Below are 21972 nucleotides of genomic sequence, written 5' to 3'. Positions count from 1 at the left end.
CATATTAATTAATATCGCATCATTCACCCCAAAGAAAAAATTATAAAATATTCCCCAAGCACAGGGCGCGGGCCCATTGATCTGGTAATGAATGTAAACAGCTATAATTTTATGAATTTACAAATGTTTACAAGGGGGATGTAGGCGTGTAACGTCATACATGCAAAATATAAAAGAGATAAGACTACTTCACCCTTTCCATTTAGTATTGGTGACAACGCGAACGATGATCGGTAGCCCCAAAAACGGAGAAAAGGACCCCGACAGGGGTCCCTTGGACGACGTCAAATTCGTCAAACCGAAAAAACGAAAATACCCCGGTTTTCGCAAAAACATTCACGATTATTTCAGCGAGTTTGCGAGCAATACCGGAATACATGGGTTCAAGTACATGGGCGAGCAAGAGAGATCCATCTTTGAGAAGTAGTGTCCGTAAAATACGAAAACTTGAAATCAAAGAAGTGTTTTTCTAGGTTGTTCTGGCTGATCTTTTTCTGCATTTCGTTGTACTTTTGTATAAGCTTGATTATACAGACTTGGATTAAATGGGACCAGTCGCCTGTCTTGGTAAGTTTCGCCCAAAGTCCCACACCAGTTTGGCAAGTACCTTTCCCAGCAATTACCATTTGCTCGGAAACCAAAGCCAGGCAAAGAGTTTACAATTTTACCGAATCTTACCACAAACTGCAAGACCATTTGAGAAATGAAGGCAACCTCACTGATGAAGAGTAAGTTTCAGCTTCTACAAAAATATTTAATAATTGTGAGTTGCAGATTGCAGAAGTTCTCTGATGTCTCTCTTATTTGTGACAACCATTTGCATAAAACTGGCAACAAAACGACCAGCTTCAAGACCATCGAGTATTTAATAGATGTAAGAAATTTTGAAATTGTTGATAATATTTGTATTTCTTCTTTGTTTTCTTCGCAGATTGCACCCCCTTTTAGCGAAGTCTTCTTCAGTTGCAAATGGACAAGCATGAACGAAACCTGCGACCACCTCTTCTCTCCCATGTTAACAGAAGATGGCATCTGCTTCACTTTCAACATGCTGGACAGAAGTGAATTTTTCACCAACGCAGTGTAAGTCCCACTATGAAATATTTTTGGTGTGGTATCACTCCATTCCAGTTACCTTCATGGGGAGTACATGGGTCACAATCGCCGCTCCGAAGGGTGGACCCTTGAAAACGGCTACCCCAAAAACGCCGAGAAAGACACTTTTCCCAGAAGAGCCATGTCAGCAGGATCCAAAGCCGGTCTGTTCCTCCTTCTTAGAGCATACGAGCAGGACTTGGACTACGTTTGCCGCGGTCCAGTTCAAGGATTCAAGGTTCTTCTGCATCATCCTGCAGAGGTTCCTAGAGTGGGAACCCAATACTTCCGAGCGCCTCTAAACCAAGAAATTGTTGTGGCGGTCAAACCAGACATGATGACGACTTCTCAAGGCTTAAGAAGTTATGAACCTCATCGAAGACAGTGCTTTTTTGCTGAAGAACGTCAACTGCAGTTCTTCCAGAATTACACGCAGCAAAATTGTCAAGTTGAATGCGTTGCAAACTTTACGCTTGCCAAATGTGGGTGCGTTGCTTATCACATGCCGCGTAAGAAATCTTAAGAAGTTTTTGGAAGGATTCATTTAAAAAGCAATTTTTACAGATGAGGAAGCTACAAAAATCTGTGGATCTGGAAGTATAGTGTGCGTGTTTGAAGCTGAACGTAAGTTGGAAATTCAGTTGTAACTTTCACCCAAAAAAATTGATATTTCAGAGGAACTGTTATCTCAGGAAGTCGAAATGGGGATTAATCGTTATGACCCAAAAAATAATGAAGAGGGGGCGTTGTCAAACTGCGATTGTCTGCCAGCTTGTACCTCGATAACTTACAACGCGGAGACATCTCAGGCTGATTTCAACTGGCCAAAAGTCTTCGAAGCCTTCAAAGCTAATTTCAGTGAATTTCCAGGGTAACGTTTTTTTTTTAGTACTTATTACGTATAATTGCTTTGTTCGATACCTTCCTAGAAAGTGAGTCTGTATCCGTAGTTACCTGTGCCTGAAAGTTTCTCTTTCGTTCACTTCACTTTCGTTCATCGTTTTTTGCTCACTCGTAATTTTGATTTTTGTAGGCAACATTTGGTACCTAGCGGCACTTGCCTCTTCCAAGACATCACCAGGAACATATAACTCTTTATCATGCATTTCCACAATTTTTTTTTACCTATCCGTCCAAAAATGTGATTTATTTTTATTTCAAATTTTGAATACGAAATTACAGACTTACTTTCGAAGGAACCAAATGTGCCCCTTTCGTTCACTTGAATTACGCAAATCGCGTGAACGAAAGCTTGCCTCCTCACTCTTACTGTAAATAACTATTGTTTTCAGGATTCAGATGACAAGACTAACCATATTTTTCAAGGACATGCAGTTTATTACATCTGAAAGGAACGAGCTTTATGGGCAAACAGACTTTCTAGCTAACTGCGGAGGACTTTTGGGACTTTTCACAGGATTTTCTTTTTTGTCAATTGTAGAAATTTTCTATTTTCTGTCTCTCAGGTTAATATGCAACGTGCGAAAATTCGGTAGACATTTTTGGTCAGGTTCTGAAATTTTGTTAAAGGACGACGCCTATCTCCATAAATAAAAGATGAAAAAAATTGTCAACAATCAATACACAAATTATTGGATTTAAATTAGATTTTATTGAAATTTTAGGAATATCTGTAACATTGTTTCAACAACATATTAATTTTTCTATAATTGTTGTACTCTTAAAAATAATATTGAATAATATTTAAAATCTTAATATTTTTCAGACAGAACAGACTATTTGCTGTGGTGTTTAACTAATTTCCCGTTATAATTCAATTTTAATAATAGAACTTTTTAATGTAAATACGTCTTAATGTCTCCACTTATGACACAAACCACCATACAGGGTGTTATTGAAAGTTGTACAGATATTTTAACCACGAACTACTGGCTTCATGTAGAACTCCAAAGAAATATCTAAAAAATTCTGTCAAAAAAAAATGTTTTTAATTGCTTTTAGTCTGCTACGTTGTCAAACAACCTCGTAGGTAAAATTTCGGCACATTTTAAAAATACACCCTGTATATCATGTTTTATAAAATGTACGCCAATGCGAAGTAACCTATTGGAAATATGCTTTAAAACAAGGAAACCGCATTGGTGTACGTTTCATAAAATATAATATACAGGGTGTATTTTTTAAATGTGCCGAAATTTTACCTACGAGGTTGTTTGACAACGTAGAAAACTAAAAGCAATTTAAAAATATTGTAGCTCAAAAAATAAATGTCATTTTATTTTTTGACATTGAATTTCGTAGATATTTTTTCCGAGTTCTACATGAAGCCAGTAGCTCGTGGTTAAAATATCTGTACAACTTTCAATAACACCCTGTATATTGATTACAATTGACAATTATGTCAAGGTATTAATTTTCCCCAATGTGACAATGTTAACCTTGAATTTTTAATATTCTAATATTCGTAGTACCACATAATATATTGATAATATTCGTGAAAACAAATTGTTGTTTCTTGTAATAAATGTTAGACTTTAAATAAAATCTAAAAAATATATTTTATAGAAATCTCATAATTCAATCGAATCCATTAATGAAACTATACTCCGTTCATTTAAGTAATGTAGTACATAATTACATCCACATTTCATTTCTCTTGTTCCACAAAAAATGTCCTAGAATACTTTTATAATTTATAGAAAGTTACTATTTTTAAATTATCATTTATTTTTTAAATAAATAATAAAGTATCCCAGGAATATCGTACAAAGTTTTATCTATCACCCCTAAAACTGTCTTAATATGTATATTCTCGTGTCTTAGTTACCGAATAACAACAAACAGGTATTTTAAATTTTTCAGGGATGAAACTCTCCCGATAGACCAACAATTCACTCCCGTTTACGTAGTCGCATTTGTAGAGGGGGAGAAGAAGAGTGAACGATACGAACACGTTTAGAGCGTGAACGAAAGTGAACGAATATTATTTCCATTATTATTTGAGAAAAAAATATTTTTTTTAAATTTATGAACGAATATTATTTCCATTATTATTTGAGAAATTATTATTTAATTTAGAATCTTATCAAATTTTATTCAAACAAATTTACAAATTCGCAAAACACCTGGAACGCCTCCGGACATTGCTTCCGTCTCACGCAACAAAAACTCTGCAAAAACCATACAGTCGACCTGTTCAGTAATAAACACCATCGCAAGTCGGATTAACTACCAATATTCTGTGCGCTGATTGTGTTTATAATATGAAGCCACATCAATTGTGAGCGATGAGTACTTGGACTGCTTGGTTAGCGTATTTTTATGCAATATATTAGGAACTGATTCTCCGCTTCCTACTTAACGCCTACGACGGAGCCTGCTCATTGGCCGGCCAATGAGCGGCCAGAGTCCGACGACACGCCCCGGACACTCCCAGTATTAGGGCCACCTATAATAAAGTTTTTAGGCATCCTTAACGAAAAAGGTAATTTTACGTACTCCCATCCGGACAAGAAGTAACTCATTTTCGGACGCACTTTTTCGCACGCACTTTTCAGGACACGGACCGTGGCGCCATCTGTTGCTCTGTTCAGTAAGTTAACAACGAAACCGACAAAACCGAGTAAACCGACAGAAAACAAATGAATAAATTTTCTGAAAAAACATAAGTTTCTGCATCTGCTTCTAAGGCAGATTAAATGCAACATTTTGCCTCGCACTGGTCAATGAGAATTAATATCCAAGACCTTCCAGCAGCAGTTGTCAATATTTTTCCAAGCAATTTCGATCGGTGTTATCTCTGGTCGAAAGTGTGAATGTCTAAGTGATTGAAACGACTTAATTTAATATCTCCATTAATTAATTTCCTAAATTTAACATTGTCCGTTGTTAACAAAACACATACAACGCTTACTGAAATATATTATCAATAAACGAGTGATAATAAAGATCGAAGAAGTCGAGTTCGTTGTGGGTCAGCAGCAGATACCAATTCCTGGAGTAAAAATAAATATTTGTCAGTAATTCTGAAAATTAAACAAATCATAATAAAATAATTACAAATAAATGCACCATAGATCTTTATTTTACTTGAAACAGTAACAGAGTGCGAGTAAATTCGTGAATTACGATTACGTGAAATTACTAATCATGGATGAAAATTTAGAAGATTTAAACACCAAGAATCGTAACAAATACTCAAGACATAATAGGTTCTCGCGAGAGCACCCCACTTGGTCCCAAAACATTCGTGCGTATTTTATGGAATTTTGTAAAAACACAAACATCCACGGGTTCAAATATCTGGGTGAGCGAGGAAGATCTTCATTCGAAAAGTACTGCAAAAAATATAAATTAATCTTACAATTCATCACAAATTTCTAGATCATTTTGGTTAATCTTCTCCTGTGTTTCTTTCTTCATTTGCCTAACTTTGATTAACAGAATGTGGATCAAATACAGTCAAACTCCAGTTTTTGTCAACGTGGCTCTGAATCCTGCACCAGTTTGGAAAGTACCATTCCCAGCAATCACAATCTGTCCGGAAACTAAAATCAAACAGAGGATCTACAATTTCACAGATTATTATCACAAAGTGATGAAACACTCAAATCCTGACGAAGACGCACTGACGGATGACGAGTGAGTCAGTTATTTTTGACAAAACTTCTTATAATTTCGACCTGCAGGTTGCAGAAATTCGCTGACAGTTCGCTGGTCTGCGATCAGCATTTGTACACATCAGGAAACAAAACCGCTTCGGTTGACACCATAAGACATTTGACAGAAGTAAGACAATCTGGTGGTCATTTCTCTTGAGATTTTGTATTTTCAACAGGTTGCGCCCCCACTTGATGAAGTACTCTTCAGTTGCAAATGGAACAGCAACAACGAAAGCTGTGACAGCCTCTTCACTCCCATCTTAACGGAAGATGGTGTTTGCTTCACTTTCAACACGCTAGATAGATCAGAACTGTTTAGGAATGCTGCGTAAGTCCTATATTGTACCTTTGATGACTAATACAAAATATTTCTATCTAGTTACTTTGACGATGACTTTATAACCCAAGACAATCGTGCGGAAGGGTGGACTCTAGACCATGGTTACCCAAAGGGTGTTGGACTTGATACATTTCCCAGAAGGGCCACATCAGCGGGGTCCAAATCTGGGATGTTTCTTCTTCTCAGAGGTTACAAGCAAGACCTCGATTATGTTTGTCGTGGTCCAGTTCAAGGTTTCAAGGTTCTCTTGCATCACCCAGCAGAACTTCCGAGAATAGCTTCGCGATATTTTAGAGCAGCTGTTAATCAAGAAGCTCTAGTTGCTGTCAAACCAAACGTACGACTTACTTCGATGAATTTGAAAAATTATGGTCCTCATCTAAGACAATGCTTTTTCGCTGAAGAACGCCAACTGTATTTCTTTCGGGATTACACCCAACAAAACTGCCAGATTGAATGTCTAGCAAACTACACCCTTTCCAAATGTGGTTGTGTTGCTTATCACATGCCGCGTTAGTTGTCTACAATTTCTTAACTTTCAAATTTTCATCGTTCTTCTTGCAGGTGAAGAATCTACTGAGATTTGTGGATCTGGGAGTAACAGGTGTCTGTTTGAAGCTGAACGTGAGCTTGAAACATTGGTTATGATGTCGTGATGATTGTTTTTTTACAGAAGAATTATTAACTCATGATGGTGAAGTCGAATCTAGTTCCAAAAAAGCTGACAAAATGTGTGACTGTCCGCCATCTTGTACGTCGATAACCTACGACGTGGAAACATCTCAAGCTGACTTTGAATGGGAGAAAGTGTTTGAAGCTTTCAAAGCTGATATCAATGAATTTCCTGGGTAACTGCAAAGCGTTCAGATAAAGTAAAAACGTTTTGGATGTGAACTGTCAAACTCAAGGTCGCTTAAAACTTGTACGTTAGTGGCGCGCCTAGTTACTTTTGCTGGTAGTGCCAACTTAACGACAAGTCCCTAATTCACATCTATAACGTTCCGGGTTTAGTTACTGGTACTATGTCAATTATTTTTGCAGGATTTACATGACAAGACTAACTATATTTTTCAAAGATATGGAGTTTGTTCCTTCTGAAAAAAGTGAAATATATGGACCAACTGAATTTTTAGCAAGCTGCGCAGGTCTGTTGTGGTTGTTTACAGGATTCTCTTTCTTCTCCATCGTCGAAATCGTATATTTCCTTTCGATTAGGGTAATATGCAATGTCAGAAAATATGGCAAACATTACTGGTCTGGCTCTAATATTCTTTTAAGTAATGACTCTTAGTGTAAAAATATAAAACAAATATGTAAATGTGTTTTGAAAATTTTTGCAAAGTTTTTGGTTACTAATCATTAATCCATAAAATTTTAATTTTAAAATAAAGATGTTGTTGGAAGCACGAGTGCCTTATTAGTTGGAGCGCTGCAACATGTCTTAAAACTTGAAATTTGTTAATGATTTTTGGCTGAACTGGCTTTACTTAATAATTTTTATAAAATAAATAAAAACTTAAGCATTGGATTTTTCTATTAAATCTAGAACTGTTTTTGAAACTCTTTTAGGTATAACATGTATTTTGTTACATAAACTTGATTATGGTGTTGATAATTTCTTTCTTAAATATTTCTAACTCCTCGGTGTTTTTTGTGCTTTTACCGCATTGTTGTATGTAAAAATCAAGCTACCTTTCAAACTATCACGTACATTTTACAATACTGGAGGCCAAAATAATACATTAAAAGACAAGTTTTATAAAACAATATTTAAGACACGAGTCTGCTCTTTAGTTTTTTGTGCTATTTTTTCTAATTTGCAAATTAAATGTTTTTTTACAAACAAAATCAAAATTCATAATGAATGCGTTAAAACAGCTTTTTTTAAACTCTGCTGAAATTCTTAGCATTTTAACTAAGCAGCTTTCTTTAGAAACCGTGTACATATGTTTAATTAGCAAAATTTTTCAGGAGACACAAAACTGTTTGAAATTCTTATTTTTTATTTTAGCTTTTTGGAGTAAAGTGTAAAAAATGTTTAATAATATTTTATTTAAATAAAACCTGAATTTCCAAAATTAACAAAACTTAAATTAAATTTTTACTTAATGTATTAAATCTTCCTCTTCGCATTTTCTCTCCTTTATCGTGTTTAAAAACGTATTACTCAGATTTAATTAAAAAATAAATTTAAATACCTAATTAAAAACAAATTAAAACCTTAGTAAAAATTCTACAAGAAAAAACTCAACTTGAAACATAATTCTAAACACAGTGGATGTGTCATTATTAACTTTTCACTGTAGTAGATTAAAAAAAAAATGAGTCGATATTTAAAAAATTTAATTTTATTTAAATAATATTAGATTATGTATTTAAATTTATCAAAACACGTTTGAGTGTTGTTTTAGTTTTTAAATTGTTAATTTTCATTGTTAATTGAGAGTAAAATTTTGAAAAAAAATTTGCATCGAAGAATCTCAATGGAGAACTTGAAATGAAATCTGTAGAACAGACAAATCGTTTCATTTTTCAAGGAAAATATTTTCTGTTCAAATCTACCGGAACAAAGTCTTGAAACATCAATATGATATTTCTCTACATTTTCCACTATTTTTTAATGCATCATTCCACACTACTTGCATTTTATTCAATTTTTAAACTTTTAAATTTTAATTATTTTAATTAGTCGGACTCGTCGCCGGCCATTTTCTGGAATCAACTGGCAACGATGCATAAGTTTGGCAAGGTCGAATTCACACACAAGATGCGACAATCTTTTACATTCCGATAATTTTTTTTCAGGTTCAGTTACGTCATTTTTCTCTTCGGTATTTTTGTTTTGCAAAATTGTTCCTTTCTTAAATCCATTTCTTCAAACACTTTCACCTTTTTGCAATTTGACGTCAACAGCTCATCACTCGCAAGTCGCAATGGCGCAGTATTGCCACATCTATTTCACACAAATAACAACTGTGGTAGTCAAATCCTTTACAATTTTTTCATTTTCGATTACTGAAATATTTAAAAATTCAGTCGTGGATTATACTGTGGCATAGCAAAATGAAAATAAGTATTTTATATGGCCACGCGATATGTGTCAAGACAACGTTTATTTTGTGACTTAAAAACATAGATGTATTTTGACTAATCAGGTGGTAGATGGTAGAAACACTTTGACAGCAAGAAAAAAAATTATTTTTTTTACATAAAACATGACTTAGAAGACAGATTCTTAAAACACTCTTTTAAGACACTTACATAGTCGCATTTTTTTTTACTAATTTACAAAAAAATCATGTAGAAAACCACAAACTGTTTTGGTTTTGCTTTACCTAAAGTAGGAGTAAACAAATTTGTTCACTGTATACAAAAGATAGCTTAAGCACGTTTTTAATAGGTAAAGGGTACCTAACAGTACTTAAAATTAAAAAATTGATACAATTTTTGAGAAATTTTCTTTGCCCTTCCTCAATACAAAGAAAAATCATATAATTCTTGTGAAATCAAACAAACTTAGAGACGTTAGTTGTTCTTCTGTCACGCGCACGTCAAACAGAAAAAATCATAAAAATGTCTCAAAACACCATAAGCCGGGAGAAATCGTAACAAAGACATAAATATTCCTCAAATGTCATAATAAAAATATTTTAGATACTTCAAAGAACAATACAAGTACATTGTAGATGACCTACAACGAAAGGAATTGGAACAACGACAAAAGCTACAAAGAACCAAAGAACTAAACATGCAAAGAAGAGGCAAACACTCGCAACTTCAACAGTACGCAGTGGAGTACAGCTACGCAACTGACATCCACGGTATCCAATTCTTAAGCGAACGGCGATCTTTGTGTGAAAAGTAAGATAGTGTAGCATCAGCTAACACAGTAAATTTGACTAGATGTTTCCTAGAATCTTCTGGATAGTCGTTGTGCTGTTGAGCTTTATTACTTGTCTAGTAATGGTGACTGTCGCTCTATTAACATTTCAAAACAGCTCTGTGATCGTCAGTTTCAAAGCGAGAGATACACCGATTTACGAAATTCCATTTCCAGCTGTCACAATTTGTCCAGAGTCTAAGGGATTGTCCCTTCTATTCACCAGGCTAGAACATACTCTTGCATTGCGCGGATACTTAAACATAACCGAAGAATCGTAATACTTTTATCACCAAAAAAACAAATCATAATGTAAAGTACTTCAGGTGGTTAGCATATCAGTATTTTCACATCTTGTGCAATCGCAAAGGACCCCCGAAACTCTTTGGTACGAGGATGTTAGGCAACGACTTTTTTGAAATCTTCGACAGGGTATAGATCACCAACCAAATACAAAAAACAAAAAAAACATTGTACCATTTGCTAAAGATTCGAAAACCTCTTGATGACATATTCTTCCGGTGTGAATTGTTCGGCCGTACCAGAAATTGCTCTGAATTGTTTGTTCCAACTCTTACTGAAGAAGGTCTGTGCTATACTTTCAACATGCTGAGCCGGGAAGATCTCTTCGTGAGTAATCTCTTCAATTACAAGGACTTTTATGAAGGGAAACGGACATATGGATGGGCGGGACAACATGGCTATCTAAAGGGTGTCGAAATGCACACCTATCCCGCACGAGCTCTGTTATCCGGAGCAGACAATCCTCTTCGTGTGACCTTGAAGATTTCCAAGGCCGAAGATTTTTTACTCTGCAGAAGTTTCACAGCGGGATACAGAGTTTGTTGGTTTTATTTCGCAAGGCCAAACGCACGACCACTGAAGATTTCAGGTTCTTTTACACAACCCGATTGACATACCACGACCTTCCCAACATCATTTCTTGGTCCCCATGAACAAATTCGTAGCCATTGCTGTTGAACCAAAACTGTTGGGAACCCACGAAAGGGTCCGTACCATGCCGGTGTTCAAAAGACTGTGTTACATGGACAGAGAAAGGAATTTGAGATATTTCAAATGGTACTCTCAACAGAACTGCTTCTTGGAATGTTTGACTGATTTTTTACTGGCAAAATGTCAGTGCGTCCATTTTTCCATGCCAAGTATGAATTCGTCACAATTTTGTTACTGATGTTTTGTTGATTTTTTCAGGAAAAGCCAACACAAGAATTTGTGGAAATAATGACAAAACCTGCCTTGACGAGGCACAATGTAAAGTAAAAACGTTTTGGATGTGAATTGTCAAACTCAAGGTCGCTTAAAACTTATGATTGAACTGTAGAGTTCATTTTTTCTTTAAAACAATTGTCAAAGTGTTGTCATGTTGGTATGAACCACTAGTTATTTGACGGTTATTAGCTTCGCAACGTAAAATGTCAATTGTATGTCAGCCATTTTGATGTAAAATGGCGCTTACGCTACTGAATATCTTCAGTTGTATTTCTCAGTGTCATTATCGTCTTTATTTCTTGTCGTTTGGTATAAAATTTGCTGAAACTTTTCTGACTTTTGAAAATTATTAACATAACCTCAAAACTGATCTAGGGAGATTTTACGATACAGATGTTCCGAAACGAAAGGTTTTAGGGTGGTACAGTTTGGTCTTTGAGGGAATTTTGACATTGACAATTGTTTAAAAAAATGGACTATACTTGTCATAAATTACCAATACCTTGTTGGCGCGCCTAGCTACTTTTGCTGGTAGTGCCAACCTAACGACAAGTCCCCAATTCACATCTATAACGTTCCGCCAGTAATATTAATCGCTGGTGTAACAGGGGTCGGCAAAAACAAAAACAGATAAGAGAGTTTTGATATTATGACATTTGTGTATGTCAAAAATTGTAATACCAAAAAATCAAGAACCTTAGCATTTACTGTAGATTCGAAAATGTCAACAAAAATTGAAATACAAGTTCCTAATAATGTGCTCGACGCAATTGAAAATGCAACCCACAATACATTGGGAAGGTAAAGCTGGACATTTACCGCGTCCATTCAGTTTTACGTTTCAAATGTATTGTGTGTTGCATTTTCAATTCCGTCAGACGCATTATTACTCGTGAATCGCCTTGTACTTGTGAAATATAAATGGTTCTTTCTACAAAATTGAAAAAGGATTTGATACTTTGGAATTTTTAAAGACCATCCGTAATTTGCCCAAGGAAAAAATTGATGGCGGCCAGTGCTTCTAAATATTCTTATTAATCATTTCAGTCCAACTGAGTACGCTAGATATGGAAACACAGATGTCAGCTCACCAATCAGGTTATTGTGATTGCAAACCCTTATGCACCGACTTAAAATTTGAACTGGAAATGTCTCAAAGCGTTTGGAACTGGCAAAGTTACTACGAAAATCAGTGGGGAAATGACGTTGAAAAAGAAAGACAGAAGTTGAATGTTAGCATGTAATTAATTTTTAATAATATGAAAGTCAAACAAGATATCATAAAAAATACTAGTAATAGATTAATGGACGATGCCACTTTTCTTTCTTTTTTGTCTCTTTTTCTTCTTGACATTTATTTCTTCTTGTTTCTCAAAACTCATCTCTGGGTAAAAAGTTGACTTGCAACACTTGTATCTTTGTTTTCAGCCACGAGATTGCTTTGCTGAGCATTTATTTCAAATCAGGTCATTTTCTTTCTGTGATGCGACACGAATGGCACGGAGTTCCTGATTTACTATCAAAAGTCGGAGGTTACTTCAGCCTCTTCACTGGAATGTCGATGGTCTCCATCATGGAATTGATTTATTTTCTGACTATCAGAATTATATGCAACAAGTCACGCTACGGTCATTGGGCTGGACCACAGTAAAAAAATAGAAACAGACCATGTAGTAGTTTTAATTAAAATAATTATTAAAGCTTATTATGCTTATTTTTATAATAAATGGAATTTCAACTTAACTGTGGGTTATTATTATTATTAGTAATATTTTCAAAAACTTAAATCAAATTTTGCCACTCATAATCGAGTACCTATACCAGCGTGTGCAAATAGTTATTGCCATTAGACTACGGTAGGGGATTTTACAGCGCGAAAACTAGTAGAGCTTGTGCCAACTGTCATGATCGATGACCTTGACAAAAGCTGCGCGAAGGGGGAGCCCAATTTTAATAAGTGAAACGTAAAAACGTTGGTCGTTTAGTTCAAATTTTCAGGGTGGCGGCAAATTTGCATTTTACACTGTTCAAGGATTTGGATTAGAATGTCCCACATCATCTAAGGACTTGTCGGCTTCTCGCCAAATAAATATCAACATAAATTAGCTAAGAAATCTGTAATGCGTGACAAAATGGCACCAATGTTTTAAGTTCGAATAGTACAGCCGCTTCGGTACGCATTTTGGTTTCTGCGTCATCGATCATGAGAGTTGGCACGAGCTCTAGTTTCAGGCACGAGGCGAAGCCGAGGACCAGATTAGTGTGAGTGCTGTAAAATACCTACCGTACCACATTTGTATTAGACTTTTCGGCTGACCAAATGTTTTGTTTTGCAGATTTTTATGAAATAACAAATGGCTGTCAGCCCGATATGTTGTATTTTCCTTGTTATGATTGTTATGATTATTTATTAGTCAATAAAAATTTAAAAAACACATTTATTGCAAAAATAACACATGTAAATGTGTTTTTTTACACTAAATTAAAGTAACGTATGAACACTTTAATTTTAAAGTGACTGTAAAAAGAGTAAATTAACAGTGCATGCTACCGTCCTCTCACAGAGATTTACAAGATCCGTCGGGAATTCGCAGCTAACTAAACCTAAATTAAAAGATAAGGGTGTGTGTACCAGTTAGGTAAGCCGAAAAATTAATTAAATCTACAGAATAAGCTTGCCGTGTTTGTAACCCAATTTCAAACATCATTACAACAGTAGGTATCGTGCCTTCATTTAAATGTATTCTCAAAGTAGGCGTTGAAGACTCGATTGTGAACGTACTATACGGATAAAGGATCACAGATCAGCGGTTTAAAACTACGCTTTTACACGAGTGGTGCGTTCTCAATCGACTCTCCAACGCCAACTTTGAGGATAAATTTAAATGAACGCACGATACATACAAAGCTTCTCTTGAGTGCAGAAATGGTTAATCAATGAAATTATTTGAACACCATAATTTGTAAATAATAATTAACAAATTACTAGCATCGCATGAATTAATATTTAAAAATGTTTTCGTCCGCTGAACTTTAATTTGTGAATTGATATTACCTCGTTCCATGCAAACCCCACCGTTTGAAAATAGGAGTGGGGCAATCATTACTTACAAATTTTAAACTACACCTGAATCCTTGACTTAACTACAAAACATGTTACACGTAACGTGCAAATAAAGAGAATGCCTAGTATATCATATGATCAGTTTAATTTAACAAAATGTTTCAAAACATCAAAATCAAAAGAAAAGCCGACGAGTTTTCGTAAAAACTTGTCCAGTTGTTTTACCGAATTTTCTAACAACACGGGAATTCAAGGTTTCAAGTATTTAGGAGAAACTGGAAGATCTTCATTTGAAAAGTAAGTATGTACACATTTCTTTAAAAACTCACATCAAAATTTTTGTAGAATATTTTGGTTGATAGTGTTGTGTATCTCTTTGTACATTTGCGTCAGTTTAATTAAACTTACTTGGAGGAAATGGGATGAAAACCCAGTATTTATCAGTTTTTCTCAGACACCCAAACATGTTTGGGACATACCTTTTCCGGCAGTTACTATTTGTCCTCAAGTGAAAATTAAATCCAAAATATTTAATTTCACATATTACTATGACGCACTCCGTTATGATGACCACAACCTTACAGCTGAAGAGTAAGTAAAGAATTTCGAAAAATGTGATTTATTTTGTTTGTCTTGTTAGAGTAAAAAATTACGCCGACAGTCAATTACCCTGTTTTGGATATCCTAAGGTAATATATATAAAACACACCACTGATGAAGAAACTGTACGACGGATTATCCAGGTAAGAATTTCAGTACTCAATTCAGCACTATTGAAAAAGCGTTTTGCAGAACGCCCCTACTTTAAATGAAACTATCCCTTACTGCACTTGGGCTCATGTTCGGCGTAAATGTGATACAATTTTTACCCCGATTTTAACAAGTAGTGGAGTTTGCTTCACGTTTAACATGTTAGAAAAAAATGAATTATTTACAAACATCACGTAAGAGGATCTTACAAATGTTCAAAGGGAAATGTTTTGGATGATAATTTTTAGCTACATAGGCAAAGATCATGTAAATAACGAAAAAACCTTACGGTGGAATGTTGACAACAACTACATCAGGACCAAGGAAGATGTGTATCCTAGGAGAGCTAAATCTGCAATCAATAGACAATCTCTCAAAGTAAATCTTTACAGTGACAAAGAAGATGTGGCCTTAAGAAAGTGCAACATTCAAGCTGGTTTTAGAATCATGTTGCACCATCCGGCTGAAAGCCCCAGAAAATCTACAAGAGATTTGCAATTATTATTCGATAACTATTATATCCTCATCAAACCAGAAATAACAACTACTTCGTCAGACTTGATTAACTACGCGCCCCATCGCAGAAAATGTTATTTCTCCCACGAACGGCAGTTAAAGTTTTTCAAAGTTTACACTGAGGAAAATTGTCAAACTGAATGTCTTGCTAACTACATTTTAAGTGAATGTCACTGTGCACCTTATTACATGCCAAGAGAAAAATCGACCAGAATTTGTGGAATAAACGAGTTTTGGTGTGTAGAGTACGCAGAAGGTGAGATATTTTGGAACAATGCAAACTTCAATTAACTCAGAGATATTTCTTCTAGAACGATTGCTCGATCAAGTTATGGAATCACAAGTTTCAGACGATCGGAATAAATCGATGTCTTGCGACTGCTTGCCGTCTTGCACTTCAATTATTTACAACAGTGAAGTTTCTCGAATAAATTTTAATGTCAAAACTTCAACTACTCACTCAAGTAATAGAATATTCTTCAAGGACAATAAATTTATTAGCATGGAACGAAACGAGTTGTTTGGTGACACCGATTTCTGGGCTAACTGTGGAGGTCTCTTCGGTTTGTTCACAGGATTCTCTGTTATGTCCTTTATTGAAATCATTTATTTTCTTTCAATGAGATGGATGTGTAATAGATTCGCTGCAAAAAGTCAGCCAGCTTCAGCTGATGCTGAATGATTGACATTGGAATTGGAACAAGAAAGTTTACTTCACCGTATCCAGGAACCGAAATCAATTTTTTTTATATTTTACAGTCCATTCTTAAAGTATCGGGTGTTCATTTAAATTTCTTCTCAAAGTTGGCGTTGAAGAGTCGTTTGTGAACGCACCACGGATTACGGATCAAGGATCAGCTGTTTAAATCTAACCTCACTTTTTGCGTTGTTTGTGTTTTTACTCTGCAGCCAGAATGACGAGTTCACAATCGACTCTAAAACGCCAAATTTGGGGAAACATTTTAATGAATATCCAATATATTCACAAATATTAAAAATATTAAAACAATCATTTAGCATTTTAGCTCGTAATTATTATTTAATCTCAGACATTTGGGTATAGCGTATTTACCAAAAACATTTTTCAGTGTAATGTTATGTACCGTGAGATCGAAAAAAAAAATAGAGTTGGCTGTGACCAAAAATTCCAGTTGGCAATTCGTTAAAATTTCAATTATCAGATGTCAGTCTTAAAAGTTGGGCTGGTGATTTTGAGAACGTTGAAATATTGATTTTCATAAAGGTGTGCATTATGTGTGACCTGTCGGTTGTAAAAGAATCATGAAGAGCTCCAATCGGATTTACGAACTAGAGTAAATGTTCGAAATGTCTGTCTTCAGCTTCCAAACATAATGGTAGTCTCTTCGCTTCATGTTTTCAAATGACCTTCGCAAAGTCATCAATTAAATTGCAGTGCCAGGTCTGTTTTTGAACACGTTATTTTTAGGTATGGAAAAACAAAATAATCAAGGCAAGTTATTGGTAAGTACCTTGAAAGTTGGGAATGACAGTTACTATTGTAATTAATGACATTAATGTATTAATCATGGCCGTCTCGATTTTTTTTATTTTCCATCGCACGCTATAATTGTTCTTGAAATTAAGTAAATAAATAAAGATAACGGTGCTTTAACTTTTATCATTTTAACAATCACACAACAAAGTAAATTAATTTTAAAAATGCATTTTGAATCTAAAACGCATTTTAAAAATAAAACTATTATTATACTTGGAATCGGTGTAATCCATCCACTCCCTAGTGTTAATTTTACAAAATTAATACCTATTTATGTAAATATGTATTGTCGCATATTAAAAATATATCTGTAATGGTAATAGAATTCACAGAAAGCATCCAAAATTTGAGACCAGGCAGTATTTATTATTACGAGACCCAATAAAATTGCTTAAAACTGTCGGCTTTGCTATTCGTTACGTCAGCGCAACAAACTGGTTTGCAGAAGCTAGAATTGTTGTATCGCTAATTTCATATTTTCAGGTATTCTATTTGGTAAAATTTAGTATCATATCCTTGGTATCATCACAAGAGTTTTTAAACGTGTTTTGTTCAGTGTCAGTCAAAATTTTCTCCTAAAATGAAGCACATCAAGGAGAGAGCGAGCGAGAGAGAGTAGTCTTCACAAGTAATCAACACTCGTGAATCCTATCATTACCGTCAATTTAAATTTCAGTCGTAGTTTATGTGCAGGAAATTTATATAATTAACATGCTTTACATTTTTTAATAAATTAAAAGGAAAAAAAGTCTATTTTTTTAGATATTACCTTGAATAATCCCAATTATACAATTTTAATTTTCAATCATGCGTAGAAAGATCTACATAATTTACAATTTACCATCCATGATGGGATCATTATCAGTCATTTTTGAGTCTGACATAAATAATTACTACCGATTTCCGGGTCTCTTTTAATTTTGACGTTTTTAGTCTTTCTCCGGATGTTTTTACTAGCTATGAAATAATCTATTATACAGGGTTATTCACAAAAGGAGTACCTATAGTCCATTCAAAAATCAAAAAACCACCAACGTCGCATTTTCCTCGATAATAATAAATAACTGAATCGTACTGAGCAATAATAAAACAATTTGAACGAAATTCCAAGTAATTGAATTTAATTTTGAATCAAATGTCATCATTTATAGTTACAAACATTGCAAGAAAAAATAACTACCTAGGGTTTTTTAAATTTTACCAACCTAAAGCAACAGGTGGTGGTTATTTGATTTTTGAATGGACTTTACTTCTGATTTTTTTTACTGCAACCAACAATACCAATGGCACTAACTACTAAATCAAATAATGTTTATTATTTCTTTTAATTTCGAAATCAAAGCAAGTTGGGTGGACAGATTTGTTAGAAATGTCAGATTGACAGATAACCTATATTTAGTCAAAATTCAACAAATAAATTAACAAATTAAGTTAATGTAATAGTTATTTATATGACGCGCTTGATAAATTAATGTTTACGGGGGCGCTGGCTTTTGTGGGACGAGTGACGTATCGACATATGTATATTAGACGTGTCAGCTGATCAAAAGTTTTGTTTTGCACTTTGGCAGATTTTTATGAAATAACAAATGTCGAACTTTTTGACATACAGAGCTGCCAGCCCGATAGATTGTATTTTCCCTGTTATGATTATGATTATTTATTAGTCAATAAAAATTTTAAAAACACATTTATTGGAAAAATAATACATGTAAATGTGTTTTTTTACACTAAATTAAAGTAACGTATGAACACTTTAATTTTAAAGTAACTGTAAACATATGTATGTATATTAGACGTGTCAGCTGACCAAACGTTTTGTTTTGCACTTTGGCAGATTTTTATGAAATAACAAATGTCGAACTTTTTGACATACAGAGCTGCCAGCCCGATAGATTGTATTTTCCCTGTTATGATTATGATTATTTATTAGTCAATAAAAGTTTTAAAAACACATTTATTGGAAAAATAATACATGTAAATGTGTTTTTTTACACTAAATTAAAGTAACGTATGAACACTTTAATTTTAAAGTAACTGTAAAAAGAGTAAATTAACCGTGCATGCTACCGTCCTCCCACAGCAATTTACAACATCCGTCGGGAATTCGCAGTTTAACCTAAATTAAAAGGTAAGGGTGTGTGTACCAGTTAGGGAAGCCGAAAAATTAATTAAAACTACAGAATAAGCTTACCGAGTTTGTATTTATCCTCAAAGTAGGCGTTGAAGGCTCGATTGTGAACGTACTATACGGATAAACGATCACAGATCAGCGGTTTAAATCTACGCTTTTACACGAGTGGTGCGTTCTCAATCGACTCTCCAACGCCAACTTTGAGGATAAATTTAAATGAACGCACGATACATACAAAGCTTCTCTTGAGTGCAGAAATGGTTAATCAATGAAATTATTTGAACACCATAATTTGTAAATAATAATTAATAAATTATCTAATTGTACATTGTATCTGCAATGTATTTCAAAAGATCCACCATTTAGTTAAATAAATTTATTCACGCCACTGAAAAAAATTCAATTTTCATTAGCTGGGTCGAAAATTTGCCCCTCGAATATTAAAATCGGTCTAAAACAAATACATTTCAAATAAGTCCTGTTTCAAAGAAATCCATTATTAATTAATGCAAGTTGTACGTTTTTAGCATCGCATGAATTAATATTTAAAAATGTTTTCGTCCAATGACCTTTCATTTATGAATCGATATTACCTCGTTCCATGCAACCCCACCGTTTGAAAATAGGAGTGGGGCAATCATTAATTACAAATTTTAAACTACACCTGTGTCCTTGACTTAGCTACAAAACGTGTTACACGTAACGTGCAAATAAAGAGAATGCCTAGTGTATCAAGAGATCAGTTTAATTTAACAAAATGTTTCAAAACATCAAAATCAAAAGAAAAGTCGACGAGTTTTCGTAAAAACTTGTCCAGTTGTTTTACCGAATTTTCTGACAACACGGGAATTCAAGGTTTCAAGTATTTAGGAGAAACTGGAAGATCTTTATTTGAAAAGTAAGTATGTACGGATTTCTTTAAAAACTCACATCAAAATTTTTGTAGAATATTTTGGTTGATAGTGTTGTGTATCTCTTTGTACATTTGCGTCAGTTTAATTAAACTTACCTGGAGGAAATGGGATGAAAACCCAGTATTTATCAGTTTTTCTAAAACACCGAAACAGGTATGGGAGATACCTTTTCCGGCAGTTACTATTTGTCCTGAAGCGAAAATTAAAACCAAAATATTTAATTTCACATATTACTATAACGCACTCTTTAAGGAAAACAACAACCTTACAGCTGAAGAGTAAGTAAAGAATTTCGAAAATTTTCATTTATTTTGTTTGCTTTCTTAGAGTAAAAAACTACGTCGACAGTCAATTACCCTGTACTAGAGATCCTGTGATATTTGTAAATCACACCACTGATGAAGAAACTGTACGACGGATTATCCAGGTAAGAATTCTAGTACTCGATTCAGCAGTATTGAAAAAGCGCTTTGCAGAACGCCCCTACTTCAAATGAAACTATCCCTTACTGCTCTTTTGCTGAATTTTCCGACAAATGTGGTACAATTTTTACCCCGATTTTAACAAATAGTGGAGTTTGCTTCACGTTTAACATGTTAGATAAAAATGAATTGTTTACAAACATCACGTAAGAAGATTTTATAAATGTTCAAAGGGAAATGTTTTTAGATGATAATTTTAGCTACATAGGCAAAGATCATGTAAATAACAAAAAAACCTTACGGTGGACTGTTGACAACAACTACATCAGGACCAAGGAAGATGTGTATCCTAGAAGAGCTAAATCTGCAATCAATACACAAGCTCTCAAAGTATCTCTTAACAGTGCCGAAGAAGATGTGAACCTAAAAAGATGCACCCCTGAAGCTGGTTTTAGAATCATGTTACACCATCCGGCTGAAATCCCCAGACAATCTACAAGAGATTTGCAATTATTATTCGAAAACTATAATATCCTTGTCAAACCAGAAATAACAACTACTTCGTAAGACTTGATTAACTACGCGCCCCATCGCAGAAAATGTTATTTCTCCCATGAACGGCCGTTAAAGTTTTTCAAAATTTACACTGAAAGAAATTGTCAAACTGAATGTCTTGCTAACTACACTTTAAGTGAATGTCACTGTGCACCGTATTACATGCCAAGAGAAAAATCGACCAGAATTTGCGGATTAAACGAGTTTTATTGTTTAGAGGACGCAGAAAGTGAGATATTTTCAAATAATGTAAACTTAAATTAACTCAGAGATATTTCTTCTAGAGGGATTGCTCGATCAAATTATGGAATCACAAGTTTCAGACGATGAGAGTAAGTCGATGTCTTGCGACTGCTTGCCGTCCTGCACTTCAATTATTTACAACAGTGAAGTTTCTCGAAGGAATTTAAATCTCAAAACTTCAACTACTCGCTCAATTAATAGAATATTCTTCAAGGACAATAATTTTATTAGCATGGAACGAAACGAGTTGTTTGGTGACACCGATTTCTGGGCTAATTGTGGAGGTCTCTTGGGTTTGTTCACAGGATTCTCTGTTATGTCCTTTTTTGAAATCATTTATTTTCTTTCAATGAGATGGATGTGTAATATGTTTGCTGCAAAAAGCCAGCCAACTTCAGCTGATGCTGAATGATTACCTTGACACTGGAATTCATTGGAACAAGAAAAGCTACTTTACCGTACCCAGGAATTTAAGTCAATATTTTTGATATTTTACAGTCCATTCTAATGGTATTTTATATGATTAAGAGCAGAAGTGAGTCTTTTTGTGCTAAGCCTAGAGATTGAAGACCGAGACGAAGTCGAGGTCGGCAACTGGGCGTAATGTTATGATTGTATGATTGTTCTTGAAATTAAACAAATAAATAAAGATAACGGTGGTTTAAATTTTATCATTTTAAATATGTATCAC

The 21972-nt window shown here is 34.5% G+C and overlaps 5 protein-coding genes across 8 annotated transcripts; all 5 read left to right on the top strand.

Annotated features, from left to right (window-relative positions):
• Positions 1-206: 206 nt before the first annotated feature.
• LOC138139051 (pickpocket protein 28-like) lies at positions 207-3765 on the top strand. Its single transcript, XM_069059207.1, has 8 exons — positions 207-423; positions 474-728; positions 775-874; positions 932-1083; positions 1132-1604; positions 1660-1719; positions 1771-1966; positions 2388-3765. Exons 1-8 carry the CDS (start codon positions 227-229, stop codon positions 2647-2649), a joined length of 1695 nt encoding a protein of 564 aa, XP_068915308.1. The 5' UTR covers positions 207-226; the 3' UTR covers positions 2650-3765.
• Positions 3766-5092: 1327 nt separating this feature from the next.
• LOC138138158 (pickpocket protein 28-like) lies at positions 5093-7583 on the top strand. The gene is made up of 8 exons (XM_069057928.1): positions 5093-5390; positions 5440-5697; positions 5745-5844; positions 5894-6045; positions 6097-6569; positions 6622-6681; positions 6731-6905; positions 7099-7583. The coding sequence occupies exons 1-8, from the start codon at positions 5206-5208 to the stop codon at positions 7346-7348; spliced, it is 1653 nt and encodes a 550-aa protein (XP_068914029.1). The 5' UTR covers positions 5093-5205; the 3' UTR covers positions 7349-7583.
• A 1688-nt stretch (positions 7584-9271) lies between these two features.
• Positions 9272-12872, top strand: LOC138138157 (pickpocket protein 28-like). 2 transcript variants are annotated; one of them, XM_069057925.1, is made up of 9 exons: positions 9273-9662; positions 9712-9918; positions 9972-10214; positions 10264-10369; positions 10427-10777; positions 10830-11100; positions 11150-11209; positions 12215-12407; positions 12596-12872. In XM_069057925.1, exons 1-9 carry the CDS (start codon positions 9631-9633, stop codon positions 12816-12818), a joined length of 1686 nt encoding a protein of 561 aa, XP_068914026.1. In that variant the 5' UTR covers positions 9273-9630; the 3' UTR covers positions 12819-12872. The 2 variants fall into 2 exon arrangements, with proteins under 2 accessions (XP_068914027.1, XP_068914026.1); XM_069057926.1 differs by lacking the exon at positions 11150-11209 and having other exon boundaries at positions 9272-9662.
• A 1420-nt stretch (positions 12873-14292) lies between these two features.
• On the top strand, positions 14293-17864 carry LOC138138156 (pickpocket protein 28-like). The gene is made up of 6 exons (XM_069057924.1): positions 14293-14528; positions 14577-14822; positions 14872-14974; positions 15024-15175; positions 15230-15753; positions 15809-17864. Exons 1-6 carry the CDS (start codon positions 14350-14352, stop codon positions 16177-16179), a joined length of 1575 nt encoding a protein of 524 aa, XP_068914025.1. The 5' UTR covers positions 14293-14349; the 3' UTR covers positions 16180-17864.
• A 1731-nt stretch (positions 17865-19595) lies between these two features.
• LOC138139050 (pickpocket protein 28-like) lies at positions 19596-21189 on the top strand. 3 transcript variants are annotated; one of them, XM_069059205.1, is made up of 6 exons: positions 19598-20045; positions 20094-20214; positions 20314-20339; positions 20389-20488; positions 20538-20689; positions 20744-21189. In XM_069059205.1, the coding sequence occupies exons 1-6, from the start codon at positions 19867-19869 to the stop codon at positions 21048-21050; spliced, it is 885 nt and encodes a 294-aa protein (XP_068915306.1). In that variant the 5' UTR covers positions 19598-19866; the 3' UTR covers positions 21051-21189. The 3 variants fall into 3 exon arrangements, with proteins under 3 accessions (XP_068915307.1, XP_068915306.1, XP_068915305.1); XM_069059204.1 differs by having other exon boundaries at positions 19599-20045; positions 20094-20339; XM_069059206.1 differs by lacking the exons at positions 20094-20214; positions 20314-20339 and having other exon boundaries at positions 19596-20045.
• The last annotated feature ends 783 nt before the right edge of the window (positions 21190-21972 follow it).

Source organism: Tenebrio molitor, chromosome 9, assembly GCF_963966145.1.
Source record: "Tenebrio molitor chromosome 9, icTenMoli1.1, whole genome shotgun sequence".
In the NCBI taxonomy this organism is placed as follows: domain Eukaryota; kingdom Metazoa; phylum Arthropoda; class Insecta; order Coleoptera; family Tenebrionidae; genus Tenebrio; species Tenebrio molitor.
The sequence above is the reverse complement of the archived record's forward strand: the minus strand, read 5'-3'. Positions and strand labels throughout refer to the sequence as shown.